At 41.7% G+C, this 16,393-nt stretch overlaps 1 protein-coding gene across 2 annotated transcripts; it reads right to left on the bottom strand.

Moving 5' to 3' along the window:
* Position 1: 1 nt before the first annotated feature.
* hid1b (HID1 domain containing b) lies at positions 2-16,393 on the bottom strand. Of its 2 annotated transcripts, XM_088069880.1 has the most exons (20): positions 16,230-16,393; positions 14,742-14,891; positions 13,370-13,540; positions 11,165-11,284; positions 8,554-8,660; positions 8,137-8,253; positions 7,128-7,359; positions 6,992-7,048; positions 6,614-6,754; positions 5,837-5,927; positions 5,566-5,717; positions 4,738-4,816; positions 4,493-4,657; positions 2,857-3,078; positions 2,136-2,263; positions 2,031-2,099; positions 1,856-1,942; positions 1,677-1,768; positions 1,011-1,169; positions 2-870 (listed from the first exon to the last, which is right to left on the bottom strand). In XM_088069880.1, the coding sequence occupies exons 1-20, from the start codon at positions 16,293-16,295 to the stop codon at positions 807-809; spliced, it is 2,469 nt and encodes an 822-aa protein (XP_087926006.1). In that variant the 5' UTR covers positions 16,296-16,393; the 3' UTR covers positions 2-806. The 2 variants fall into 2 exon arrangements, with proteins under 2 accessions (XP_087926006.1, XP_042363956.2); XM_042508022.2 differs by having other exon boundaries at positions 2,031-2,263.

Raw genomic sequence — 16,393 nt, 5'->3', positions numbered from 1 at the left:
ATGATTATGTCAAATTTAATGACCTTTTGGCATTGTTGTATGTGAAACACAGTTAACTAATGCTTTGACACATTTAGACATTCTTCATTTTGGTCCCAACACTGAAAGTTGCTAGAAGAATGAAGCTTGAGATCATCCCTGCTTGTTTTCTTTAACCCTTTTGAACCCAAGCAAATTGACTAGATTTCTTACAAAAGCATGTGAAGAAGGCAATGAGCAACGAAAGAAATGACCCATAAATTGGCAAGAAATTAGTAAAAAGGTGTACAAAAATTACCTGAAAATTGGCTCCCCCCACCAAAATAGTAACTAAAAATGGGAAAATATTTAAAAAGAAAAAAAAACCCTGAAAATTAGCACAACCACCCCATCCCACCCCCAAAATAAAAAAAACCAAAAATATAAATGGAAGCATAAAAAATCAAAAATAGAAAAAATGAATGACCCAAAAATCTAATTAAAAATTATCATAATTCTAACTATGGTAATTATAAATATAGTAGTCTGGACATTTTTCCATAGCTTTTTAAAAATAATTATCTAAATGTACCAATTTATTGCAATTTGCAGGATATTTCTTGCCAAATTGCTCATTGCTTTCTTCCCATGTATTCGGGGAAAAAAATCAGTTTGCTCAGAGTTCACAGGTTTAAATACTCCAGAAAGGCGTCCGAACGCAGCACAAGAAAAGTGGTCCAGGTTTCAAGGGGTTAAATAACACCAGAGAAACGTTCCTCGGATCAGTTCAGGTGTGAAGAAGGTCAAACTGGTTTTGTTTTTTGGTGAGCGTGTGAGGTAAAAACCTTCTAAATCCTCTGGATCTCAAAGAGCCGAATGTCCGTGTCGTACCAGATCGGAGGATCCACGTTGCTGCAGAGAGAAAAAAACAAGCGTGTCATTGTTAAAACTCAAACTGCGACGGCCGACAGTTAATTCAACACGAGACTCGCCAGGCCAGTTTGACATCAGACGGCTGTGTTACAGTAAGTGAAATCACGGGCTTTGTTTACCGGAGGTAGATGACTCCCCACATGTAGGTGCGGAACCACATGGCGGTGCCGGCGTTGGCCTGGTACTTCCTGATGAGGATGGGGTGAGGGACGGGCAGGAGGCCGACCAGCGTGCCGTGCTGAAGGAACTTCAGGATTTCTGACTCATCCGTTAAACCCCTGAGAACGATTAAAGGGACATTTAACTCCCAAAATCAAACCTACATATTTTTTTCTCTTACCTGTAGTGCTATTTTTCAGTCTAGATAGTTTACCTCGTTCTGGTACTAAGTTTGGACTCTGGTCTGGATCCAGACCGGACTGCAGGTTCAACGTCACGAGAACGGGACGGTCAACCCGAAAACATAACACCGCGGCTATCTCCAGCGTGTCACATAATAAAAGCTAACTGAAATATTCTTTAAAAAGGGCCTTATTATTATCAAAAGTTTCATACACGAACGAGTCCTGTATTAGGTTTTGACCTTTTGTCTCTTCAATAACTCGGCTGTTCGTATGAGCAGCAAGCGGCGCCATGACTGAACAGATAAAAAACAAAAACAGCGCCAACTTCAAAATCCAAAGGAAAGACGATCCGAAACTGTAATCCAACAGCACCATTTACCACGAACACAGAGGTCGTTTAAAGTGTTTGCTTCTGAGATTTAAAGTTGTATAATTTCTTACTTGTCGATGCAGATCTTCTCCACCTGAGGGACCAGAACTTGTAACAGCCTCATGATGGTCTGCAGAGGAAGCTTCGCCTTCCACGACAACACCTGAAAACAGGCAGCAGATAGATTCAAAGATACAAAATAGATGTAGAGGTAGAAATGTAGAAAACAGTAGAAAAGACTTGTCCTGACCCAGTCTGTGTTGGCGCTCCAGGCTGCTGCTGATGACGACACGCTTGACAACCGACTCCTCGCTGCCTCCGACTCTGTTTGGAAAACCTGACGACAGAATAAAAACGCGGGGTTCACTTTGACTGCACACAGAGAAAATAAAAACCAGAATAAGCGGATGAGTGATGTGAAGCACCTCGAGGTCTCTCTCTGAGTTGGACTCTGTGTCGCTCGCTGCAGCCGCAGTGCTGCCGTCAGCCGCAGCGCTGCCGTCAGCCGCAGCCGCAGCGCTGCCGTCAGCCGCAGCGCTGCCGTCAGCCGCACCTGCAGCGCTGCCGTCAGCCGCCGTCTGTGGAGACTCTGAATGCGGCACGGCGACCATCGTGCCGTCCACACTCACCTGCGACTTCTCCGTTATCTTATCGATACCTAAAAGGACGCAACAGAATCATTTTTTTATTGCAGGTTTGAAAAGGTTAGCTGGATCAAAATCTTCAACCCTGCAGGCCTGAAAAGTGTGTGTAAGCGTCAAATGTTCATTTTTAGCTCTCTGGTGAATTTCTGCATCAGATCAGACATTTTGACTCATGTAATCAAACATCTCTAATCACTACAAAGGGATGTAAAGTTAAAAAAAAATATCTAAATTTGTTGAAAAAAGATAGATGTTTTTATTCAAGATATTCTGCTTCAGCCCAAAAAAACAAAAAACATCACTGTGGTCAAAAAACTGTTAACGAGACAATCGAGCAGCAATCTAACAGCATGTTAAATCACATGTATTCGTTAAATAAAGTAATCATATACATGAATCACGTTGATTAAAATTTTGTTTGAGGATATTTATTCTTTTTTTTTTAGGTTGATAATGTTCGAAAAATAAAACGACAGACTTTCAAAGCTTCATTTCAAACCTCGATCGAAACTTTGAATGAAAGAAAATGAAGATATCTGATTCAATGCTGAAGTTCTTAGATGACAATCATGAAACTTTCGGTGCGTGTAATAACCGAGGTCCATACCTGGAGTGGCCTCTAAACTGGCTTTGAGGGTGCCGGGCTCTGCAGGTCCAGCTGGTCTGGATCCCTCCATGGACACCGTCTCTGTGGAGTTACTCCTGGAAATCCCAGACTTCTTCTTCTTCTGCAGCGCCCTCTGAATGGACTCCGTGTCAGACGGCAGGTTGGCGAGCTGATGGAAAACGTTACGCTTTCGGATGATGGCGTATACGAGATTGCAGTTACCTGCGTGGGACAGTCAGTAGTTAGAGGCTGATACTATAAAGATGTTTATTAGGGTCCGAGCGGCAAAACTGACGGTCCCTCTAGTTTTCCTCATTATATTATTACTTTTTTATATGTAATTATTTATTCATTTTTTAAAAAAATATTAATATTATTATCTGGGGGAAATATAACTTCCCATGGATAAAAACAAACCAAATTTTGCACATAGGCCAGTCCCATACCATACTAGCTCAGCTGCGAACACAAGCCGATAGTCCTGATGGTGGCGCTACAGCAACTGTTAAATTTCAAAAGTTTAAAAATCCAAATCATTCGTATGTGCTACAGCCAGATATAATGATTAATTTCAACCAATACCGATAAACCGTTAATTTCCAGCTTCTCGTGGCCGATAAAATACCGATAACCGATCATTTCTTTTTGTTTGTTTTTCATTACCCGAGGGTGTGAAAGGCTGAGATGTGTTGAGTACAGATGAATTTAATTTGTGCATTTTCATCAAAAAAACGACATTTCAGACAAAAAACTGGAAAATCAAATTATTATCGGTTCTATCTATCGGACCAAAATTTTATTATTGGAATTATTGGTATGACGTCATGAGTCCCATTGTTGGGCCGATAATTATCAGTCCCGATAATTATTGTGCATTCCTAGCTACAGCTTTGTAACTTACACTAGAATATAGGCCCAATTTCAAGGAAACTCTTGCACACTTCACTGTGGTACAAATTATGAAGTCCATCACTCTGTTTTTATCAGAAACTGTAAAACTCATTAAACCCCTCTCCTCCCACGTTTTGCTCAATTGCCACCAAACTTGCTACAGGGCGTCTTTAGACTTTCCTTCACAAACCATCTACGCAGATTTTCGATATAATAAAAAACTGAGCCCACAGTGCATCAAAATGTTTGACTGTAAACATACACTTGCAAATTCTTGCTAAATAAATCCTCAAGGTTCAGGAAAAAAAATGACAAAATATTGACTTCATGGTAGATTAAGTGTGCAACATTTCAGAATTGTATCTCAAAACTAAATTTTTGACAGCAGTTTGAATTCTGCCCTTATGTAAACTATTACAGTCTGCGGGAAAATGGCATCTTTAAACAGTTAAAACTTTAATCATTTTTTCGCTCATGGAGCAAATCGATCTTTTTTAAAAAATAAACTATCAACATCTCCATCTAGATGAAGTCTGCAAACTCACAGAATTCTGTCTTGATGAGTGAATTTTTGGCAGCAGTTTGAAATCTGCCTTTCCATGCACAGACAGCTGATATCCTGCCCCCTGGTGGTCACAGTGTCACACATGTGACGCATGTTGCTCGTTCTAATGCTGAGTTGTTCATTGCTTTCCAATTTGTCTGCTTCTCACTGCTAAAAACACATACATCTTTTTGTTCTCACCATCAAACTGATACTGGATAATGTTGTTGAAAACCTCCAGCAGGAAGAAGACCAGGTGGTGGTTTTGGGGGGAGGAGAAGAGGAACCAGGGGGTGGAGAAGGCCTCCAGCAGGTGGAGCAGCTTGTTGGCTGCCACCATGGACAGACTCTTTAAATAAGGAGAAACTGGAGGACAAAAAAAGTCACATCACTCTGCAGTTCTTATATTCAGCCACCAGAGAGCGACATTTATCTTTGATACTCACTGTTCACTATGACTGTGAGCAGGCAGTCAAACAGAGGCTGCAGGCGCTGGTGTCCGCTGGTGATGATTTTGTGGAAGATCTGAACATTTAAAAGTGAAGATCATATTTATTTATTGTTAATTCATTCACAGAATATCAGAAAATACAACAGATTTTTTTACTTTCAGTATCCGAGCAAATGTCGACCAGCAAAATCTAGTCAATTTGTTGATGCCTCCAAGTGAATGTTTGTGCCAAATTTGAGAAAATTCCTTTGAGCCGGTTTTAAGATATCACATTCACAAGAATGAGACGGACAAGGTCAAAGAAACCTTGAACTTAGATCGACACATTGTAATAAGTTCATCCTTGTCCTTTTTACCACATTTGAGGCAATTCCCTTCAGGTCTTCTTGAGATACTGCATTAAGACAGAGGCAAAATCACAGGAACCTCGACCTTTGGAAACTAAAGTCGAACCAATTCATCCTTGAGTCCAAGTGGACTTTTACGCCAAATTTGAAGATATTCCTTTAAGCTGGTCTTAAGATACTGTGAACTGTGACCTTGGCCTTTGACCTATGACCATCAAATTTTAATCACATTATTGTTGAATCAAAGTGGATGTTTGTGTCAAATTTGAAGAAATTCCCTCAAGGTGTTCTTGAGATATCGCATTCACGAGAAAAGCACGGTCAACCCGAAATTATATCACTATCTGCAGCACAGAAATATAATAAAAGTTAACTGCAATGTTCTTTAAAAATGGTTGTAAAAAATGTGAAGTGACGGTTTGAACAGTTAAAACATGACCGAGGGCTCTCTTTTGTGTCACCACGTAACCTCTTACCACGATGAGCAGGTCAGCGTGCGTCCCTGTGAAAACAGGAATGTCCATCGGGACTCGGAGCGTGTACGGTTTGTTCAAACGGACGCCGAAATTTCTCTCTCCGCTCAGCAGCAGCAGGATGAACACGCCGATGTGCATGAGGCCCACACGAGCTGCACACAAACAAACAGATGGATTTTTTTTTTTGAGATTTCCGATAACAGCCGCTGCAAGTTAACACTCATCTTTTTAAGAATGCACAAACAGCGATCGTTTAATCCGAGTGACTCACACTGATCTGCTCGGGCATCGTTCAGGCTGAAGAGGATGGGAACCAGCATGTCCAGCACGTCGCTGCTCTTCAGCACGAAGAACAGGAATTTCTGAAACACACAAACAAGTTAACCCTTTGAAACCTGGATTGGCATCACTTTTCTTGTGCTGCGTTCTGACATCTTCACAAGTATTTACACTTTCGAACAATAAAAAGTTTCCTTGTCTTTGAAAACATGGGAAAAAAAGGCTATGAGCGTCTCGGTGAGAAATGTTCCTCAGACTGCAGGAGATTAGTAGATTTGAAATATTTCTTTTTTTAAAAGTCCAAATCATCATAATTGTTATATATATATATATATATATATATATATATATATATATATATATATATATATATATATATATATATATTTACTGAATGATTATTATAATTTAAAGAACGTTTCTGTTCATTTCCTTGTTTGTTTGTGTTTGTTCTAGTTTTTTTTTTTCCTTTTTTCTAATTTTCAGGTAATTTTGTGATTTTTACTTTTTTTTGGATAAGTTTTGGGTCATTTCTTTTTGTCTTTTCCATTTTTTTTTGATGACATTGTTCAGGTTTAATAGGAGCTACACTTCATAAAAACAACAGACGCATTTGTTGTCAGATCCCAAACATGGTGAATGTGATGTCTGAAGTCTAGGGACTTTATTCTGAAACGAAAGCAACATCTAAAATCACTTTGCATTTACTATATAACGTGTTGTTTTTTAACCATCTTGCAGATTCGTGGTAGAAAACGTCTCTCTGCACCTTGTTGAAGTCACAGAACTTCCAGAAGAGGATCAGCAGCTCCTGGTGGAAGTGGATCTTCTTGGCGGATCGAGGCAGGTACGTCTGGATCAGAGGGTTGTTCATCAGCCGTGCCAGACCTTTCAGGATGAAGCTCAAGTCCTAGAAGAGAGAAAACACACACTTTAAAGGGATGTTTGGACTTTTTGATGTGGGGTTCTGCAAAGTATTTATCCACAGTTTTTTAAATACAGTCTATGGTCACTTCTGTATCTGTGGGCCACTGCAGGTAACACACTGTCTATGTGCCTCATACAACCACACGTCAGAAAATCTGAACTATCCTTTTAAAAAATATCATTCTTTTAAATTAAATGTTTTATCCGTGTTTCAGCGCACCTCTTCTCTGTGAATCCTGGAGAGATAATTCACAAACAGGTTCTCCGGTCCAGCAGGCTGAAATAAAGACAGGAGATAAATTTGAAGTTCTGAATCTGTGTTTTTATTATAAAAAGTATAATAAACTCCCTCTCACCTCCTGCTCGTCTGCAGCTGAGGGCGATGCGGAGCCGTCCAGGGCCTGGAGGGCGGCGCTGGCGGCCGACCCCGCCTCGTGCTCCAGGGTGACAATAAGGACCTGCAGCGCCTGCTCCACCAGCAGCTCCCGGTGGTCCGAGAACAGCAGGTGGTTGTAGGGGATGCCGTAGCCGATGGGGTCGTAGGCGCAGACCACATTGATCAGGGAGGTGAACAGGGGGAGGGCGTGTCTGAGTGAAGCAGAGAGAGACGGGCGGAGGTCAGGCAGCGCTGAGCGGTCACGCATGGCGAGCTATCAGAGTTTCCATGTGCTCCGAGGTGAGGGGCCCTTCAGAGGGGCCACTTTATGTCACACCGTGGAGGTTCATGCACAGCAGAGACTGATGCATGTAAGAGTGGAACTGACACAAGGGAGGTTTTTACAGTCCTGCTTTAGTCCCCCACGTTCTCATCGTTTCAGGGTGTTTTTTTAATCAAAATGTAAAAGTTTACTGCAGCTACAGTCTGCAACATGGATCCTAATAAACTTTCAAACATCACGTTTGATGTATGCAGGACGCACATATCCAAGAGCAAAACGTCATCGGCCTGTCATCCATCTACGCTGCTGTAGTGGTCAGAGGAAATGTAAAAAAACTGTGATCCCACACAGCCCAAAATCAGGTTTAAGCCCCGTACACTGCGTGAGATTTCGGGCTGTTCCAGACAAAAGATGATCGCTGTGACAAAAAAGTGTCAATATCGTTGGTTGGGCAACGGAAACACTTTTTAGTCTTTTCTAGGTCACATGATGCTCTGATGGGCTTGTCAGTCAGAGGGAGCAACCGGCTCCCTCATGATGCAGCAGGAGCTACAGGAGCTGTTACTGCATCAGATGTTAGCATGTTATTGCATCGAAAATACAACACGCTAAAGGTGATTTTAGGGTCAGCACGTCACCTGTAAAGCATCTGTGAATGTGCACGTGTGTGTGTGTGTGTGTGTGTGTGTGTGTGTGTGTGTGTTACCTGTTTTCTGTGGAGCAGAAGAAGGAGACCCAGGGGTTGAGGTAGTTCTTCTCAGAGGACGGAGGGAGGTACATGGCCTCAGAAAAACAGGTGATGAGCAGCTTCAGCAGCTCCGTCCTGAACAGACAGAAACAGGACGGACCGATCAGTATAACATAACCCGACTGTCCAAAGTTCGACCCGAGTGGGACATTTTACGGTCTATAAACTAGAGAAATAAGTTCTGCAGAGTGCTGAAGGTGTTATAGATGCAGGGTAAAGTATAATCCAAAAAATAAAATAAAGTAATAAAGAAAACTTTCTTTTAAAAATGTTTTTAGCTTCTTTTGGGTCCAAATGATCAAACTTTTAACTAAAAAATCACATTTAATTAACACACAAACAGAGACGCAGAGTCAGCGATTCACGGAGTCTCACCTGTTGATGTCGTGGACGTAGTTTAGAGGAGGCGACTGAGCGAAGCCGACCCCGGCCTCCCAGATGTACTCACAGCTGTCGATGGATCGGATGTCCTCCGCTGTCTCCTGCAGAAGAGACAGGAACAATAAAAAAAGGTCAACAGGCAGATGCATATTACGGTTTACGGTGTAAACGGTGCCTGTGCATCTGTGAGCGAGCTGTGACTGAAGTCTTCCCCCTCAGGTCTTTAATAGTCGGGACTGATAACCTGGACATCAGTGACTATACTTTTTTTTTTTCTGTTTTTCAGTTTTCTATTTGCGACTTCCCTTTTTTACTAATGATCTATCTGGGATTATCATATTTTATTAAATTTTCTGATATTTTCCAGTTGTTACTTTACAAATCTAATGCTTCATAATTCCACTGGTCCAAAAAAAATAAATAAATAAAATCTGTTTTATATTTGTTCTATATAGCACCGGCTTGTTTAAAAAAAAAAAAGGAAATATAAAAGGTCTAAACTGAGCAGCGGGACGGTGTTCACACCTACTTCAACAAGCGGACTAAGCTGACAATATGTGCCTGCGACACTTCGGCTCTGATAACTCCAGCGCCATGAACAGCACTGACGAGGTGCCGCCGTTGTTCTTCACGAGTAAACTGACAGCAAAGGGCAGCACGCCACACAGACGTCCACACAGGAAGCACCGGTTTAGTGAGTTTGGATTGTGACTGAAGCGTCTTCATCACAGCTCACAGCACTTTTTACTCAAGAGTCTTCACTTTTTTTAAATTGATATAAAATAAAATAATTTCTTTTAAATGGAAAGAATTTGATCTGAAAATTAGCTGGGAGGATTTATTAAATACTATAAAAATGAGGGAATCTTAATTATATATTTAAAATGTTAACATTTTAGCACTTTCTTGAGGTTAAATTTTTGTTGTTTGATTTTTCATTTTCCCCCCTTATTTTGGCATATTTTCCTTCTTTCTTTAGTCATTTCTGGCTAATTTTTGGGCCATTTCTTGTCAAGTTGCTCATTGCCCTTTTCCCACGGTTTTGAAATAAATTAAGCCAAGTTGCAAAGGTTAATTGTGTTATATAAATAGTTATTATTATTATTATTATTATGCAGCAGATTGCTTTTTTTTAAAAAAATCTCAACACATGCGGTTTCTCTCAGAATCCACCGGTCTATCTTAAATCTGGGAAAACTTTGGGTGTTTAATGTCTTTGTTACATTCGGCTGTCATTTTAGCTCCATCTAAATGGAAATATTTCTGCTTTAGCCCTAAAACTGAGGTTAAAATAATATAATTCGCTCTTTAATTTAGATGAACTGATCCTTTAACACGGAAAAAAAGAAAAGCTTCATGCTTCACGGGTCAGAGAGGCAGGTGTGAACAAACGGCAGCTGCTGCTCATTTTCCACCTTGTGAGCTGAACATTTCCTGGTGGCGGCTGCGAGGAGCGAGGAGCGCTCAGATCATGGAAAGGTTAAGACCTGCAGCCACCTCTCCGTCTCCTCCCGTGCTCTGCAGCTCTGCAGCTGTTTGCTCAGCACCATTAAGAAGAGTCCAGCCCTTTTCTTCTCAGCCCAGTTGACAAACACAGCCACTCCTCCGTCTCACCGCCTCATGTGGAGTAACTCATTAACTGGAGCTACCGCCTGAGAAGGTTGTGTGAAGGAGATAACAGCGCTAACTGGTACCGCTGCGGGGCTAAAAAAGAGAGAGACCTGCCCCTGATAGATTATTGACACTGTTGGAGCTTGAGGGCTAAAACTGAGTCAACAGAGTTTAAGAAAGCTGTTTCTCTTCTTATGTGGAAAAGACCCTGAAAAGGAAAAGCTCAAAACTGTGGAGAAGCACAATCAATCCGCCTGAGGTGTTCCTGAGTGTTTACAAAAAGACTTAAACTTCCTTTTTAGCAGCACCTATGACTTTTCAGTTACTTATTGCTGGTTGCTCTAATTGCTTTTACACTCGTATTTTTATGATGACTTTTAATATGCTTTTATGCTTTAACACTGTATCACTTTAAGTTTTGTTTCAAATGTAAAGTGCATCACATATGAGATGCATTATTACTATTACTGAGATTTTGTGTTCACAACAATGTCAGAGTAACCTTAACCTTTGACCTATGACCACCAAAATCTAAAAAAGTTCACTGGTAAGTCAAAGTGGAAGTTTGTGCCCAATTTAAGAGAAATTTCCTCAAGGTGTATCGCATTCACAAAAGTGGGACTGAATGACAGAAAACCCCAAAACGTAAATCCTCTGGCTCGAATTGTCGCATGTGGAGGCATAAAAACACTGGGCAGAGCCAGGCTAACGATTCCCCCCACTTCCAGTCTTTATGCTAAGCTAGGCTAACCAGACTCCAGACTAATACAGAACATGATATTAATATCAATTCACTCTTGGAATCTCAAAATTAGGACTTTTTCTTTAAGCAGCTCATGATGTGCTGAGGAAATGTTCCCAGTTATCGCCTGAGCCCGAGGCAAAGCTTAAGTTTCTCTCCTTAATGAGACGCTGAGTATTGGCAGGTGTGCGCCTCCAGCTGCACTGACGAATAATCTGACCTCAGTGTAACACAGAGGGGACGCGGACTCACCGGGCCGCTCTTCTTGTGACTCTGAGCAGTGAAATCCGGACAGAAGAGCAGGTCAGCGATGGCCAGCAGCAGAGACTCTGCCAGCGGCCGAGCTTCATCATCGCCATCTTCGTCCAAACGCTGGAGGATGAAGAGAAGAGTTTGGAAAAAATCTGAGAAACGTGCTAAAACTTGAGCAATGTCTTATAATCCTAGAAACGTCCTAAACACAGAGAAATGTCCTAAAATCCTGAGAAACAAATCTCGGAAACAGCCCAAAATCCTGGAAATGTTCCAAAATCCTAACGTCTTAAAATCCAGCAAATGTGTGAAAATCCTATAAATGTCCCTAAATGCTAAAAATGTCTTGAAATCCTATAAATGTCCTGAAATCCTATACATCTTCAAATCCTATAAATGTTTTAAAATCATAGAAACAACCCAACAATCACAGAAATTTTCATAAAAACTGAGAAATGTGCTAAAATCCTAAATATGATTCAAAGTCCAAAACTGACCTAAAATCCAAGAAACGTCGCAAAATCTGAGAAACGTCCTTAAGTTCAAGAAATGTCCTACAATCACAGACATTTCCTAAAATCTGAGAAACATCCTAAAGTCCTAGAGACACGTGTGGAGCCGCTGCGATTGGCCCCTGGCCTCCTGTCATTTTGCTAAAGTGGCCCCTAAGCAGAGCAGGTTGAGTGTCTCTGCTGTGTACAAATCAAAATGTCCTGTTTCTCTCTTGTTTTTTGGGACATTTTTCTCTGCAGAAACACAAACCGTATTTGTTTGACTTTAAACGTCCCGTCAGTTTGTTCCATCTGCTGCAGCTCTGCGTTTGACTTCAGTCCCACACTTTAATTAAGAGACATTCAATCCCTCCTTAATTCAACCACTGGCCCCCGGAGGACAGACGGCGGGGGGGGGGGACACAATATGCGCAGTGTTTGGACGGTGGGTCCCCTGCCGACCAGGTAACCAGAGAACCAGCAGCCGTCAGGAGCTGGAGGGGTGCAGAGAGGAGGGAGGGGGGCCGGTTTCGGACAGTGACCTCGACAGCAGCAGCGTCATCTTACAGTCTGAGAGTCAGAGTCACTTCTAACTGCTGAGGATTATTAGACGTGTTAATCTCAAAGGGCCCGAAATCCTGTGAAGTCTGAGAGCCGAGAGGCTGCTGACAGATTAAACAGCACAGGACAGGACTCCTCCGTCCTCCGTCCTCCGTCCACCGTCTCCTGTCTTACACTGCTGCAGAGGTTTCACACATTTACCAACGAGAAGCAGTCTGAAGGAAAGAAGTCAGTGAGAAATTTAAGGGGAAATGACCCGAAAATGAGGCAGAAGGTGCAAAAAATATTACCTGGAAAAAAACTGCAAAACACCCTGAAGAAAAATCACTGACGAGACCTGCAGACTTCACAAAGCTGCAGACAGAGCTGCAGACAGAGCTGCAGACAGAGCTGCAGACAGAGCTGCAGACAGAACTGCAGATTTCACAGAGCTGCAGACAGAGCTGCAGACAGAGCTGCAGATTTCACAGAGCTGCAGACAGAGCTGCAGACAGAGCTGCAGACAGAGCTGCAGACAGAGCTGCAGACAGAACTGCAGATTTCACAGAGCTGCAGACAGAGCTGCAGACAGAGCTGCAGACAGAGCTGCAGACTTCACAGAGCTGCAGACAGAGCTGCAGACAGAGCTGCAGACAGAGCTGCAGACAGAGCTGCAGACAGAGCTGCAGACAGAGCTGCAGATTTCACAGAGCTGCAGACAGAGCTGCAGACAGAGCTGCAGACAGAACTGCAGATTTCACAGAGCTGCAGACAGAGCTGCAGACAGAGCTGCAGATTTCACAGAGCTGCAGACAGAGCTGCAGACAGAGCTGCAGACAGAGCTGCAGACTTCACAAAGCTGCAGACTTTACAGAGCTTAACAGGATACCAAAGTGCAAAAGTAACATCAGAGTTTTTCTGAGGGACAAGCAGAGCATCACAGCGTCAGAGCATCACAGCGTCAGAGCATCACAGCGTCAGAGCGTCAGAGCATCACAGTGTCAGAGTGTCAGAGCGTCAGAGTGTCAGAGCATCACAGTGTCAGAGTGTCAGAGCGTCAGAGTGTCAGAGCATCACAGCATCAGAGCATCACAGTGTCAGAGCGTCAAGAGCATCACAGTGTCAGAGCATCACAGCGTCAGAGCGTCAGAGCGTCAGAGCGTCGGAGTCGTACCCCCGCTCTGCCGGCTCCCGGCACCGTGGACCAGAAGAAGCCTCTCCAGTCGGCGTCCTCGAAGATGTAGGGCAGGATGCGGGTGAGCAGGCGGGTGCAGTTCAGGACGATCTGACGCTCTTTCTCTGAGGGGCAGCCGGAGTCTGAGCCCTGGACCAGCTTCTCCACCGCCTGAGAGGAAAACACGGAGAGGACCTTTTAAAGTCTACTGACGCCTCAATATCAGGCGTCTACACATTTATGATTTTCGGTCCGCTGAGTTTTGGTTTTACATGTCCTCTCTGTCCTGTAGCCTGTTTATGTTTGTGCACTGAAAGTTTGTTTTTGTCTCTTAAAGGCTCCGACTGTTATTTTCTTTCTCTGACGTTTTGGAAAGGATCCCTACAGAAGGTGAGTTTCCATTTACACTCAAATCTATTTACACTCAAATCGCACAAACTGAACCCACAATTCCTCTGTGAAATCTACCAGCTCCCAGAAACCCCTCATTCGTGGCTGCCTGCACGTGTGAGAGGTCTGAGCAGGTGTTATGGAAACCTGCCTACATTTAAAGTCTGTTTTACTCAAATAACCTTTGACCTTTACAAACAGTGACGAGTGAAACATTTGAAGTGTGGGAACAACAAACAGCAGCATTCCTCTGACTCTCAGCGTATCCAGGACCAACATTTGACTCCTCGCTGCCAAAAAACCCTCAGAAGCCCGACGCATCATCAGTTTTCTTTTGCTGCATTCAAACACCTCTTACCAGCTGTTTAACCCCTTCAAACCTGAACAAATCTGTTTTATCTCTTTTGGAGACATCGGAAACCAAAGCAAAAAAAAACTTGGCGAAAAATGTCCAACAAATTGCAGGAAATTAATAGAGTGATAAGACTTTTTGGGGGGATAATTTTATATATAATATATATAAAAAAAATATTTTTTAGCACTTTTTTAGGTGCTTTCCTTCTTTGTTTTTGTGTTTTACTCTTTTTGCTTATTTTCAGGAAATTTTCTAGTAACTTTTTTTTTAAAAAAAATCCTGGGCCGTGTCTCGTAGGGGTCCACAGATTATCGGCCCGGCTGATTACTGGAGCCAATATTTGGCATTTTATTTTAATGATCGCCAATAAAATGAATTAAGAAGTACATTTTTATTTATTCATTTTTTAATTAAATTTTCACTTGACTTTAAAAGAAAAAAGTTGCATTTGCTGTATTTGATGTTGGAAGTTTCAGCTCAGTTCCAAATATTAGTTATCGCTCTCATTAACTACTAATAACAGGTCGACCCCGAATCATCGCCTTGTTGAGTTTCTGGTTGCCTTCTCAACTTGTTTTTGAAATGAATTTAAAGGGTTAAAATCCCGTCCTCATGAGGGCAGCTCACCTTGTAGCAGAGGGTCGCCAGGTTGGACGGAGACTCCTCTCTGACAGCTCTGATTTCGGCCGCCGGCACCAGAGCGAAAACATCCTGCACGGTGGTGGAGGCGTCGACCCAAAACTGATCCCAGAAGGCGTCGTCTGTGGCTTCTACAGGCTGCAGGAGAGGACACACAGTACGGCCGAAATGTCACGTTTTACATGAGCGACCTCCACATGAGCAGCTGTGATTCTGCACCCATTAATAAAGATAATAAATACAAGTTTAATCTTAATTTAATGCTCTCTAAATGTTACAGTTTTATTATGTTCTTCTTCATCATTAACCCTTTGAAACGTGGGCAGAAACATCGGTAGAAGCTGATAAGCAAATTATGAAGAAATGACACAGAAATTAATGAAAAATTATTACAAAATACTTTGAATTATTTGAAAATTAGATACAAACAAAATGAAAACAAACAAAAAAAACCACACAAAGAAAAAAAAAGAAATTAAATATTAAATAAAAAAAGAAACAACCAAAAGAATCTTTAAAAATTATAATTGTGTAAAAGTTTTAAATATTAATTGTAATAATTATAAATATAGCTCTCTAGATTATTTTCCCTAGCTTTTTAATAGATTTCTAAATATATTAATATCTGTCAGTTTGTAGGACATTTCTTGCCAAGTTGCTTGTTGCCTTTTTTGCCCCATATTTCACTCCAGGTTTCAAAGGGTTAATAAAAACAATCAGTCTGATTGGTCTGAGATGACCAGGATCAGCACAACAAAGATTAAACACCAAAGTGGTTTTAGGAAGTTGCATGTCATTCAATGTTTGACTTAAAATCAAAATGTTTTTATGATACACTTCATTGTTTATGAGAAAGGTTTTGGAGTCATGGATTTTTTTCTCACATTTTAAAGGGTTAATTTGCAATAAAATATAGCAAAATAGCCAAAGGTTGACAGTTTTGAATGCCTTTCCCAAAACCTGAAGATATTTAGGTTTAATGTCAGATTAAAATATAAACTGTGAAATATGATTCAAAACTTGAATCAGTTATCAAATTATTCAAACAGGCTGAATTCAGATGAGCTTTATCTAGTTAGTTCCACCTTAAATGCACCTGCCAGGTGCGTCTCTGCTGCCTGCAGGAAAACTGATTAAATTCATTTTTTAAAAACATTTTTCACGTCACATGTAACAAAATAAAGATAAACTGTGGAGGACGAAGGTTATCTAAAGGCCAAACTGACTGTTTTCAGCCTCTTAACAGCATAAAAACGAGACAAATATCAATATTAGGAGACATTTTTTAGTATTTTGTGTGTAGAGCCTCATTAATAAAATGATTTGAGTGTCCTCCTCAACACTTTGTGTCATCTGGGCAGCAGTTCACGCTGCCATCTGGCAACTTTATCTCCACAGCCTCAAATTAAACGCACAAACCGACGCGCGCCACAAACATTTTCTGCGTTTTTCTCGAGTTTAAAAGTAAAAACCGACCTGAGTTTTGGTGGTGAGCTGAATCACCGCCTTCCTGAAGTGAAGTTTGGTGTCTGCGTTTCCCATTTTGTGTCCCAAACCTCCCGCTGCGGTGTGTGTGTGTGTGTCCGTGTTCACTGTGAGCCGCAGTAAAGGAGGATAATCTGCCTCATCTCATCCACCGC

The sequence above is a fragment of the Plectropomus leopardus genome, chromosome 19 (genome assembly GCF_026936395.1).
Source record: "Plectropomus leopardus strain MGB_pleo_1.0 chromosome 19, ASM2693639v1, whole genome shotgun sequence".
Classification (NCBI taxonomy): Eukaryota; Metazoa; Chordata; class Actinopteri; order Perciformes; family Serranidae; genus Plectropomus; species Plectropomus leopardus.
This window is presented reverse-complemented; position numbering and strand designations above follow the sequence as displayed.

What these genes read in the sequence shown, in the direction of transcription:
- hid1b (XM_042508022.2), bottom strand. Translation starts at nt 16,295, where the DNA reads ATGGGAAACGCAGACACCAAACTTCACTTCAGGAAGGCGGTGATTCAG. An exon ending in ACGCTGACCTGCTCATCGTG is followed by an intron (nt 4,817 to 5,565) that starts GTAAGAGGTTAC and finishes TTAAATGTTCAG; the next exon opens with ATCTTCCACAAAATCATCAC. An exon ending in TATCCAGTATCAGTTTGATG is followed by an intron (nt 3,079 to 4,492) that starts GTGAGAACAAAA and finishes TGTCCCACGCAG; the next exon opens with GTAACTGCAATCTCGTATAC.